This window comes from Hipposideros armiger, unplaced genomic scaffold (assembly GCF_001890085.2).
Source record: "Hipposideros armiger isolate ML-2016 unplaced genomic scaffold, ASM189008v1 scaffold_1286, whole genome shotgun sequence".
Lineage (NCBI taxonomy): Eukaryota > Metazoa > Chordata > Mammalia > Chiroptera > Hipposideridae > Hipposideros > Hipposideros armiger.
The window spans coordinates 191,083-202,819 of record NW_017732636.1 but is presented as its reverse complement, the minus strand read 5'-3'; the positions used below and the strand labels follow the sequence as shown (position 1 = coordinate 202,819).

At 55.9% G+C, this 11,737-nt stretch overlaps 2 protein-coding genes across 11 annotated transcripts in view; one reads left to right on the top strand and one right to left on the bottom strand.

Moving 5' to 3' along the window:
• LOC109377091 (tigger transposable element-derived protein 1-like) overlaps positions 1-963 on the bottom strand; it is a 25,996-nt gene extending 25,033 nt beyond the window's left edge. For 4 of the 5 annotated variants that reach the window (XM_019633340.1, XM_019633336.1, XM_019633337.1 and 1 more), the window contains exon 1: positions 793-962. The gene's annotated coding sequence lies outside the window, so the exon portion shown is untranslated. Of the gene's footprint in view, positions 1-792 lie in introns of all 5 variants that reach the window. The other variant, XM_019633338.1, reaches the window with a different exon arrangement.
• A 151-nt stretch (positions 964-1,114) lies between these two features.
• MZF1 (myeloid zinc finger 1) lies at positions 1,115-11,042 on the top strand. Of its 6 annotated transcripts, none has more exons than XM_019633346.1 (6): positions 1,115-1,194; positions 2,608-3,040; positions 3,433-3,616; positions 4,287-4,357; positions 4,478-4,598; positions 8,690-11,042. In XM_019633346.1, exons 2-6 carry the CDS (start codon positions 2,648-2,650, stop codon positions 10,120-10,122), a joined length of 2,202 nt encoding a protein of 733 aa, XP_019488891.1. In that variant the 5' UTR covers positions 1,115-1,194; positions 2,608-2,647; the 3' UTR covers positions 10,123-11,042. The 6 variants fall into 6 exon arrangements, with proteins under 6 accessions (XP_019488891.1, XP_019488890.1, XP_019488888.1 ...); XM_019633345.1 differs by lacking the exon at positions 1,115-1,194 and adding an exon at positions 1,339-1,456; XM_019633343.1 differs by lacking the exon at positions 1,115-1,194 and adding an exon at positions 1,339-1,652.
• Positions 11,043-11,737: the final 695 nt, after the last annotated feature.

The following is an 11,737-nucleotide window of genomic DNA, read 5'->3' as shown; positions in this document are numbered from 1 at the left end:
CCGTATGTAGCCAGCAGCCAGCGTGAGCGGCCGTCCAGAAGCCGGCGACTGATCTGCCTCGCCCGGGAAGAGCGCAATGATGGCGCCAACTTGGGCCAGTGAAGCAACGTCCTCCACAACTAGACTGAAGACCAAAACGACAGCAACTTGTCTGTTCCCCTTCCCCAATTCCCCAGCGCTGTTCCCATCCCCCCAATTCCCCAATAAAAAAAAGAAATCTTAAAAAAAAAAAAAGTTTCCCTTAGTGAATCAGACAGGGCTCACAGTCATCATTTTTGTCTTATTGTCAAGTTTTGGGTAAGTTTTCCTAACAAATTTCCCTCCAACTCTGTCTCTCTTCTTGCTGTCTGTCACCTTGTCTTAATCTTTGAAAAGTCTCAAACCATCTTACTGTATCTGATTTCTGTCCCTTTCTCCCCTCTTGTCTCTGTACTCCTGTATCCTTGTCTGTCCCTTGATTTCTCAATGTCTGCACTTCTTGTCTCTGTAAATCTAATCTTCCTCTCCCTCTGTCTCTCCTTTCACTTCCATCTCTTCCTAACCTCCTCCATCCCTGTTTGCTAAGTATTCTGACACATCTATCTCCTGGGGCCTGACTCCCTGCCTCGCTGGCTTATCACTCTCTAGGTCTCAGAGTAGAAATCCCTCTCCATGTCTTTCTTTACGTCTGTTCACTTACTTGAGTCTCTACCCTTGCAAGCTCTGGATCTCTCCCTGCCCCTGTGTCACTTGTCTGTCTGTCTGCCTCTCCCTCCCGGTGTCTCAGCCCCAGTCCCTTCCCCAAGCCCTCACCTCAATTCCTCATCGCTTTTCAGACACCCGCAGAATCCCCGGGTTGCCTTGGAGACCTCCTGGTCGGCCCAAACGGTTACCATGGAGACGGTACCTCTCACTAGCACAAAGGAACGTCGTCTGGCCGCACGCGCGCGCACTGGGGGCCCGGCTGACTACAACTCCCAGAAGGCATCCAGCCGAGCCTCTTTATTTTGCGATGCGGGCGGGCGGTGAAAGAGGTGCCTCCTCTCGCCTGGGGGTTGCCATGGAGACCCAGGCTGACAGCGTCCTATCGAGGGCCGTGATTGGTGCAGATTCCTGCTAATCCCTGAAAGCCCGGAGAGACTGAGGGAAGGGTGGTGGGAGGCATGCGCGGTTGGGAAGGCGGTGTTGCTGTCCGTTGCCCCTTGAGAAGCTTGCGTACGTCCACGGGGGCCCGGACGCCTGGATCTGAGGCGGGACCGCAGGAAGAGGCGTCCGGGAGTGTGACTTGATCGTTGGGAACAACGCTACCTCGGGGGAACAGGAGGAGGAGGGTGGCAACAGAGGCGAGGGTGGGGGAAGGGCAAGGAGGCGCTTGGGCTGGTGCGTAGAGCATTCTGGGAGACATAGTCCGGCTGGGGAGGGGAAGTCGGCGAGTGCGCATGCTCAGGAGCGCGGGAGCTGCCCGCTGAGCGCGGAGGTGAGGGTGGGGTCCTCCCCCTGGAAAGGTTTGGGCAGGGACCCTGGTGGCGGCTGCCAACTCGTGGATTCCGGCTGCCTTGCGGGACTGGGAAGTGCGGAGCAGGAACCTGGACACTCCGGTCCCCGGTTGCCTTGGCGGCACCAGGACCTGCAGGGGAACTCCCTAAAGCGGAAGTTGCCCTCCAGGACTTTCGGTAAATGTAGTTCAGGAACCTCCGCAGGGTCGGCTGGCTGGGCGACAACCCAACTTTCTGCGAGTTTCAGGTTGATCTGGAACCTTGAGGAGCAGAGGTTTGGCTCACGGGTCCAGGCGACCCTCAAAATCGAAACCATCCCCTTAATAAAAGAGTCCCTCACAAAGCCCGTGCCTTACCCCCAGCTGCAGAAGGAACAGCGGAGGGCCGCCCCCATTTGCAGATGAGGAAACTAAGGCTCACAGAGACACAGCGACCTGCCAAGGTTACGTGACAAATAGGCGAGATCAGAATCTTCGTCCTAGCTCACAGGCCCCGCTCCATTGGTCTCAGGGCCTTTGTGGGCTCCCTGGGGGCTCCCCCATCACCTCCTAGCTCCACCTAAATCAAGAAACAGGACACAGTGGGGCATTGCATGGTATGATAAGTTGGGCTCAGGATAAGGCTGAATTTGGCGAGGATGCTACTGGGGGCTTGCACAGTGTGGGAGAGGGCGGGGGCAGGGGGCAGGTGAAGGGAGGCAACCCTGTGGAAGGAACCAAGATGGCAGGGAAGTGGTCTGAGACTGGGTGGGAGAGTGGATGGTGCAATGATGGGCTAGCATGGGGGTATAATAGTGGTGTTGAGTGTTGGTGCCGTTCACCTGTCAGGGAGAGCTTCAGGGCAGGGATGATGTGCGTGCAGAAGGGCAGGATGTAGGGGAGAGGAGGTGACTTCTCGCACTAATAAGTAGTTAGAGCAGGGGCTGCCGGAGACTCTGCAGGCCCAGCTACAGAGACCAGGAACAGGTGGCTCATGGAGGGCTTACCAGCCCCACAGGTCCCTGGCATGTGACTGCCTCTCGTTTGCCTTCCACTCGGGGCAGGTCTGAGGATGGAACAGCACAGCACACAGTAGGCACTCAATAACCGTTTGCTGCCACTGTTCTCACTGCAGCAACCTGTTCCTCCCCCAGGGGCAGACACTAGCCTTAGAGCCCAGCTCCCGTCGTTCCAATGAGGCCTGTAGCACTGGGCTCCTCGGAACATGTACCCCCAGAGGACAAGAGGCCTGTTATGGTGAAGCTGGAGGACTCTCAGGAAGAGGAGGTCGCCCCATGGAATCCCGGCCCAGAGGCGGCACGTCAATGTTTCTGGCACTTCCGCTATGAGGAGGTGGCAGGTCCCCATGAGGCCCTGGCCCGGCTGCGTGAGCTGTGTCGCCAGTGGCTGCGGCCTGAAGTGCACACCAAGGAGCAGATGCTGGAGCTGCTGGTGCTGGAGCAGTTCCTGGGCTCGCTGCCCCCTGAGATCCAAGCCCGCGTGCGGGGACAGTGGCCCGGCAGCCCTGAGGAGGCTGCAGCCCTGGTTGAGGGGCTGCGTCGGGAGCCAGGAGGTCCCCGCAGATGGGTGAGTCAGTGGCCCTTGGGCAAAGGTCAGGGCTGGAATGTACCCAGTTCTGCCTTACCCTGGGGGGGGGCACCATGCTCAACTAGATGCCTGTCCCTTGTAGTTAGGAAGTGTTCACAAGAGTAGACAGGGTTCCAGGGCCAATGTTGCTGGCCCATTCCTACATCACCTGGAGTCATGGAAGGAATGCAGCATGGAGAGAGGTAGGGCACTGGGTAGCTGTAGGTGTCAAAACAGGAGAGAAGCTACATGTGGTCCCCTCATTCGCTGCTCAGTCCCCAGGGGAGGTGGGTCCTTGGAAGACCTAGTCAGGACCCCTGGAGTCCCACAATGGGGTGAATGCCCGGCCCAGTGCCCTGCCTGGGCCCCTGATCAAGGGGGTACCTCCCCAGGTCACAGTCCAGGTGCAGGGTCAGGAGGTGCTATCAGAGAAGATGGAGCCCCTGGACTTCCAGCCCCACCCTCAAACCAAGCCTCGGACTACAGAATCTGGGCCTGAGACGCCTCTTGGGGCCACGCAGAAGTCACCTATGAGCCTTCAGGTGAAAGAGGAGCCCGAGATAACAGAGGACCCAGGTGAGGGCAGGCAAAGTGGGCAGGGCCCAAGGCCTAACTGGATGGACCATGGGAGTCTGGCCTGAAGCTCACTAGGCTGGTCACCTGCTGGATGAAATCATTCCCATGCATTGGTGGCCCCCAAATCCCACCCAGCCAGTGGCTGTCACTATCTCTCCCACTCCAAGTCTGTCACAGCTGTGTTCCCACACTCTCCCCTGACATGAACCAGGCTGTTGGGGTTTCCGTGTGTGGGAGGCATGTGGGGTTCATTCCCTGAGGATTATCAGTGAGGGTTAGCTGTCAGTCACTGAGGAGCATGGGTGGGAGCAGCTGAGTGAGGACCCCAAAGTGCTGGGGGGCACACCCCACTGATACACCTCAGGCAGGTGCCACAGCTGACCGCCCACACTCTCCACCATTCCTGTGTGGACCCTTGTGCACTGCCCCTTTCCTGCCCAAGCTGGCCATCAGCCCCAGTCTCATGCAGGGGTGCAGGGTACAGACCTGAGCCTACCTCGTCTTGCTTTACTCCACCCCCGAGTTGGGCTCTTAGAGCTACCCTGCCATGCCCAGCCCCAAGCCTGCACACAGCTCTCACCCTACCTGATCCCAGCATCTGGCACACCACTGAGGAGGGCAGCAGGGTGGAGATGGCCTTGGGCCGACTGACCCTACCCTTCCTCTCCAGAGTTTCTGGATTCTGGGCCTCTAGCCAACCCCCAGGAGGCCACTTCCATTCTCCTGCCTAACAAGGCCCAGGTGAGCCCTGCACAGGCTGTGTCTTGCTCCCTGCCCCAGGAGCCGCTGTGGGTGGGGGTTGGGTATGTACCCCCCTGGGCCTAGCAGGGCACAGATGAGCTGTGACCACTGTGGTTTCAGGGCTGTGGGATGGCACTGGACCAGGCCTCTTCCCACAGAGAGACTGAGCCTGAGGGGCCTTCATGGAGAGAACACCCTGAGGCCCTGTGGCAAGAGGAAGCTGAGGGCATCTTCTCCCCAGGTGAGTAAGACAAGGCACGGTGGAGCTGGGCCTCCTGCATGAGCAGTAGCACATCCACTTGTTCCACTCCTAGCCCTGCTACCCTATTCCCCGGACTGTCTCCTGCAACATCAACCTGCTACACCGTCCTGCCCTAAAAGCCAAGCCCTCCACTGGCCTCACACCCCTCCCGCTGCTGCTCCCCCATAATGAAACCTCTTAAGAGGGGCCTGTGTTCCCCATACCCACATCTCCCAGCCCTGGCATCCCGGGTGGCCCTGAGATTTGCTCACATCCCACTGACTGGGTGGTGGGGTAGGGAGGGTGGGGAATGGCAGGGAGAGCAGGTTAATAGAGAGGGAGGGTGGGCAGAAGAGCAGGATTCTACCCAGTCATACAGCATCTCAGGCCAGAGGCCCCTGCTGTCCACTTCGGCCACTCAGTCCTAAGCCTGCCATCATCCAGGCTCCTGGACTCCTTTCTTGGTTTACTCCCTTGTTCTGGTGGACCTTCCCATGAACTCTGGTGTTGAGCATAATGCATGTATCTAACACTCAACATTAGATTTAAGTTTGGCTGGATGAAGAATTCTTTTTATTAACTTGGTAGTCTCAAACCTTTTTTATCTCATTATTGGAGAGCCCTTTCCATTTGAAGATCACATCTCAGTTGTAGGAAACTGGCTAGAACTGTTTCTTGGGCTTCCTTCTCCATTTTGTTCTTATTTCTAAAATGCCTGTTCCTTGGCTGTTGGCCTCTGGAGCAGGTCCTCTAATGTTCTTATCTTTTCACTCCAATCTTCCATCCCTTTCTTTGTTTTTTCCAGAAAATTTCTTCAATTATATCTTCCAGACCTTCTGTTGAGATTTCCATATCTGCTAGCATAGTTTTGATTTTTTAAGTGTTTTCATTCCTTAAACATTCATGTTTTTGTAGCTACTCCTTGTTGTTCTTACTGTTCTAACATCTTTCCTTATTTCTCTGGGAATAGCAGTAACTTGTTTTGTAAGTTTTTTCTCCCAGTGTGGTCTCTGTTCCCTCCAAGTTGTCTGCTTATGTATAAGAAGGGGGACCACAAATCTGGCGGCTCTGAGCGGGTGGGTGTGGGGCTGGGAAGGATGTGGGGGCGGTCACTCCCCAAGGAGACCCACATCTTGGGTGACATGAGAGGAAGGGTGGCGTGTTAGTGGATGCTGCTGAAGGGTCTTTAGGGCAATCTGGCTGGGCCATTTGGGGGCACCCCTTGCTCTGAGCATCTTCAGGGCTTTCCTGCATCCTCCAAGAAGGTACTTGCAGCCTCTTGCCAGCGTCCCAGAAGAGAGGCTGGTGTCTGAGCACACAGTGTGACTTCACTTAATCCCTCAACTTCCTCAGTATGGTCTCCCACCTTCAACCCAGCCATTTGCCAGGAATCAGGGCTACAGCAGTGCTCACCACTTGCTCAGAATGCTGTGCAGACAAAGCCCAGGGCTGTCATCTATAGCCCTGCCCAGATTCTGCTTCTAAAACAGCTTCCCCCACCTGCGTGCCCGTACCCCTTCACCTGCACAGCCAAGAGGTACCTGTTGCCTCCAACTCCTGAACTTTTCTAGTCTTCTTTGGGATAAAACAGGTTGGTTTTTGTTTTCGTTTTTCAATTTTCCCCACTGCTGACTTAGTATTCCCCTTCTCCAGTCTGCTACAGTCACCGTTTAGCCATCTGCTTTCCAGAGTAGAAAAGGTCAGGGGTTTGTTCCCTTTCCCCTTCTCTCCATCTTTGTGGATTTTATGCAAAAAAAAAACAAACAAAACACTTTATTGTGGTGTTTACTGTTGTTTCAGGATGGAACAAATCTAAATACATGCCATTGTTTCCTAGAAGTTCATGTTTGCTGTTTGTTACCAGTGAGGGTTGTAACTTGTTCTTTTTTCATAATGTCCTTGATTCCTGGATGCTGGCCCCTCCTTTGAGGTCTTGGAAATAGTTCAGTGTCCTTCCCAGACTGGATGGTTAGCTCAGCTGTGCGTTCTCGTACTGGTGGCACTGTTGACAGCCTGCCCGTCTCAGCTCTAGGAGCTTGTTTGTCCCCACCCTAAGCATCATCCTAAGTGAGGGGCTGCCACAGGGCCCATCAAAACCCTAAAGTGGAAGGATCACCTGGGCCCCAGGCCATTCAGTGTAGATGCCTCTGCAGCCCAGCAAGCAGACAGCTTATTCGTATTCAGGTCTGTGGGTGACCTGCCAGCCCATCTCAACCTCCCACTTTAGTCCCTGGGCCTCCACAGCTCACTGCCCCAGGCTCTGCACCCCTGAACCTCATCACCTGTCTCTTCTTATGCTCTGTGTTGGAGCAGACAGTAGGATCTTGCATGTGCCCCTTCTGGAGCAGAGAGTAGGATCTTGCATGTGCCCCTTCTGCCATTTGGCTGGTCACTCCCTCAAGCCTGGACCTGCTTCTCTCAGATCATAGCCCATCTTGGCTTTCTCCAGCCACACCACCACCCACCAAGCCACTGCTGCAGGCTCCCTGCTGGGTTCCTTCTTTGCAGCCCCTGTCTCTCCTCAGGTTGCACTGCGTATCTTCAAACACAGGTTCCCCTCAGCCACTGTGGTTTCCCCACCAGGGCTCCTGCCTCCTCCCTATGAACACTTTCTGTGTAGCTTGTGTTTTCATCATGAGAATATTTTGAATAGCTAATGCACTCACATGTTAGAAAATTCAGAGGGCAAGAGGGAGTACACAATAGAATGCCCCTCCCCTGCCTGTGTCACATGGTCCTGCTCCCAACAGCCAACATTAGCAGCTTCTTGTGTGTCCTTCCAGAAAGATTCTGTTTATAGAATAGCAAACACAAATTCAGATGCATACTCATTTCCCTTCTTGAGAACACAAATGGATGCTTCTCTTCACCCTGTCCCACACCTGGCATTTTTTGTGCGAGTGCCCTCATCTTTGCACAGCTGCGTAGAGCCCCACTGTGTACATGTATCCAGGCTCCCACTATTTGAGTTGCTTTTCAGTGCTGAAGTGAGAAACCTTGAATACAGGTCATTTCTCACAGACGGGAACACAACTGTTTGAGAAGTACCTAAAAGAATTGCTGAATCAAAGGGTGGGAAACTTGCCATTTTTATGTATTTTGCCACACTGGCTTTCCACTTACGTTCACCAGCAATACACACAAACGCTTGGGTCCCTGCAGTGGGTGTGGAAGCGGTAGATGAGTACACCTCTAACGTAGTTTTCTTATTGGGGGGGAGAAAAGGATGTTTTATGGGATTTAAGTGTTAGTAACATTTTGTTTCCTGTTTGCATCCTTTGCCCACGTTTGTCAGGTTGTTGGTCTTGTTGGTTAATTCAGCTTTTAGAAAGTTAATTATCTCTTTGCCTCTGGAGAGTTTCTCAGTTTGCCATTCGTTTTCTGACTCAGGCTGTTTCTGCTGAGTACAAGTTATTTCCTCTGATGCAGTATCATATATCTGACTTTTGATGTGGGGATTTTCTGTCACCCAGCGAAGCCCTTGCTACTCTCTTAGTCTCCTTGATTTAACTTCCCCTGGGCTTTCTATTCTCCGGTCACTTCTTCTAACTTGCCCTTGCTCACTCCTCCTCTGTCACCCAGCATCTGATGCTGGTGTGCTCAGGGCACCGCTGGGGCCCACTCCTCTTCTCCACAGACACCCACCCATTTGCTCTCATGCAGGCCTAGGGTACCACATGCCATGGATGTGCTACAGCACACATGTTCATGTTTCCTTGAAGACTGGGCCAGACTCCCATATACCCCACAGCCTGCATGCACCCTCTGTCCCTCAGATGCCCCATGGGCATAAAGCAAGGTACATGAGACCCACCCACTTCCTTGCATTTGTGGAAACCATCCTCACCCACCTGGACAGTACAAGGGCCACCTGCCCCAACCTTTGCACTACAGCCCTTCCAGAAAGGCGATTTTTGCAAACTTAAGTCAGACTTGGAAAGCTTATCCCCAGCTTCTCAGTCTCCCCCTTCATGCTTTGTCACCACCTTGGTCAGTTTCAGGTCCCTCTAGTTCACTTTTCCCAGGGCTGTAGTGGTCTGGGCACACAGTGGGTTCTGTCATGAAGAAGTGGATCCCCTTATGCAATGCAGGCTTTGTGCTCCAGATGGACAGTGTCTCTGCTGGCTCAGGCACTATGAACCCCCACCTGCGCATCCCCTGGGACTTCGGTGTGTCCGGCCTCACGGGCCAACTCCGGTCACCCTCCCGAGAAGGTGGCTTCTCACATGCACTCCTGCTCCCCAGCGACCCAGGAGGTGAGCAGGACCCCATGGACGAGGATCCGTGCCAAGGCATGGGCCACATACTGGCCACTGCCCGCTGGCACGCTCCCAGGGGCAGGAGCCGGGGCCGCCGGAGCACAGGCGCCGGGGCAGTACGAGGTGGCCGTTGCGACGTGTGTGGGAAGGTGTTCAGCCAACGTAGCAACCTGCTGCGGCACCAGAAGATACACACGGGAGAACGACCATTCATGTGTGGCGAGTGCGGCCGCAGCTTCAGCCGCAGCTCGCACCTGCTGCGCCACCAGCTCACTCACACTGAGGAGCGGCCCTTTGTGTGCGGTGATTGCGGCCAGGGCTTCCTGCGCAGCGCACGGCTGGAGGAGCACCGGCGCGTGCACACGGGTGAGCAGCCTTTCCACTGCGCCGAGTGTGGCCAGAGCTTCCGGCAGCGCTCCAACCTGCTGCAGCACCAGCGCATCCACGGTGACCCTCCGGGCCCAGGCGCTGGGCCCCCCGCGCCTCCCAGCGTGCCCGAGCCACCAGGCCCCTTCCCGTGCAGTGAGTGCCGTGAGAGCTTTGCACAGCGTGCCGTGCTGCTGGAGCACCAGGCCGTGCACACTGGGGACAAATCCTTCGGCTGCGTGGAATGCGGCGAGCGCTTTGGCCGCCGCTCGGTGCTGCTACAGCACCGGCGCGTGCACAGCGGCGAGCGGCCCTTCGCCTGCAACGAGTGCGGCCAGAGCTTCCGACAGCGCTCCAACCTCACGCAGCACCGGCGCATCCACACGGGAGAGCGGCCCTTTGCCTGCGCGGAGTGCGGCAAGGCCTTCCGCCAGCGGCCCACGCTTACTCAGCACCTGCGCGTACACACGGGCGAGAAGCCCTTTGCCTGCCCTGACTGCGGCCAGCGCTTCAGCCAGCGTCTCAAGCTCACGCGCCACCAGCGGACGCACACCGGTGAGAAGCCCTACCATTGCGGAGAGTGCGGCCTGGGCTTTACGCAGGTCTCACGGCTCACTGAGCACCAGCGCATCCATACGGGCGAGCGGCCCTTCACCTGCCCAGAGTGCGGCCAGAGTTTCCGGCAGCACGCCAACCTCACGCAGCATCGGCGCATCCACACAGGGGAACGCCCCTACACTTGCCCCGAGTGCGGCAAGGCCTTCCGCCAGCGGCCCACGCTCACGCAACACCTGCGCACCCACAGGCGCGAGAAGCCCTTCGCCTGCCAAGACTGTGGCCGGCGCTTCCACCAGAGCACCAAGCTTATCCAGCACCAGCGTGTCCACAGCGTGGAGTAGCCAGTACTCGCTACACCACCTCGCTGTTTCCACCTCCGTGCTGTCTGTGGGTTAAGCAGGACAGACTACCTACCTCACAGGGTTGTTGTGAAGACTGCAATCACATACGTACAAGCAGGTTCCACCTAGGGCCTGACCCCCCTTTCTCCTCCCCACCAGTAGATGCTCAATAAACAGTAGAAAGAACCTGGGTCTGGGTCTATACACACACACACACACACACACACACACACACACCACACACACTCTACTTCCCCACCTGCTGGGGTCCCTCTGCCAACTCCATCCATCCACCACTCCTAACCCCGTGGTTCCTAGGAGAGCCAGGGCTCCCTGCAGAGGTGGCGCCTAGCAGCAGCTGCCCACGTCTGTGGGGTGCACCCTGTACCATGGCTCTTGTATTGTTTGCCCAAGATGCCTTCGACCCACACATCCACACCAAGCCAGCTGCCAGGCGTGGACCTGGACTGGCCCAGTTCTCCCCAGCCAGCCAAGATTATCACATGCAATAGAAGTAGCAAACTGGTGCACAGCAGGCCATAGCTAGCCTGGGGATGTGTTTGTAAAACTTTAAACCTAGAGAGACATTTCTTAGGTGTAAAAGGTGAAAGGATTTATCTGTAAATCCACATTCTTTCCAGACTTTACCCCATTCTCCCAAGCCCAGCCTCCCCATGCAATATAAATCCAGTTATTCTCACCCTAACCCCAGCCTCCCAAATCTGTCCACTTGAGAGTTCTCCACTCCCCAGCACTGCTCTGACCCCAGCTACCTATCTCCAGCCTGGAGGTGCACAGCACTCAGCCACCCTGCCTGCTCCTGCCCCTCCTTTCAAAAATAGACACTACTGGGGGGCCTGCCGAGTGGCTCAGTTGGTTAAGAGCTTCCTCAAGAATGTGAGCTCTGAGCAACAGGGTCACTGATTCCCACATGGGCCAGTGAGCTGCACCTGAGCTGAGCTGCCAACAGGTGGCAGGATGGCTCAGCTGGTGAGAGCACGTGCTCCCAACTAGGTTACTTGTTCAAGATGGTGGGCTGTGCCCACCCGCAACTAAGACTGAACTTGGCACCTTGTGCTAAGCTGCCGCCTGGATGGCTCAGTGGATAGAGCGTGTGCTCTTAACAAGGCTGCTAGTTCGACTCCCACATGGGATGGTGGCTACACCCACCCACAACTAATTGAACATAGTACCTTGAGCTGAGCGGTGAGACTGGACATGGAGCTGAGCTTGCTGGGCCCTCCACAACTAAGATTGAAGGACAACAACTTGGCTGTTCCCATCCCCCAATTCCCCAATTAAATCTAAAAAATAAAAGACACTATCTTCCCAGTGTCATCTCCCAGAGACTACCCTTACACCTCACTCCTCGCCCATCATGTTCTGCCTCATCACCCTAGACTGACCCCAGCTTCCCTCAGGGCCTTTGCACATGCCAAGACCTGTGTTGCCTCCCAAGAGGCTGCAGGCCCAGAGCCTGCAGGCACTCTTGACACCCAAACCACCTGTGCCCCTCCACCACTTGGGTGGTTGTGAGGGTGACAAGAAGACACAGATGCACCACTTCCGACCTGCCCTTCTGCCTCAGTCTGGCCATGCCCTCCCTCCCTAGTCC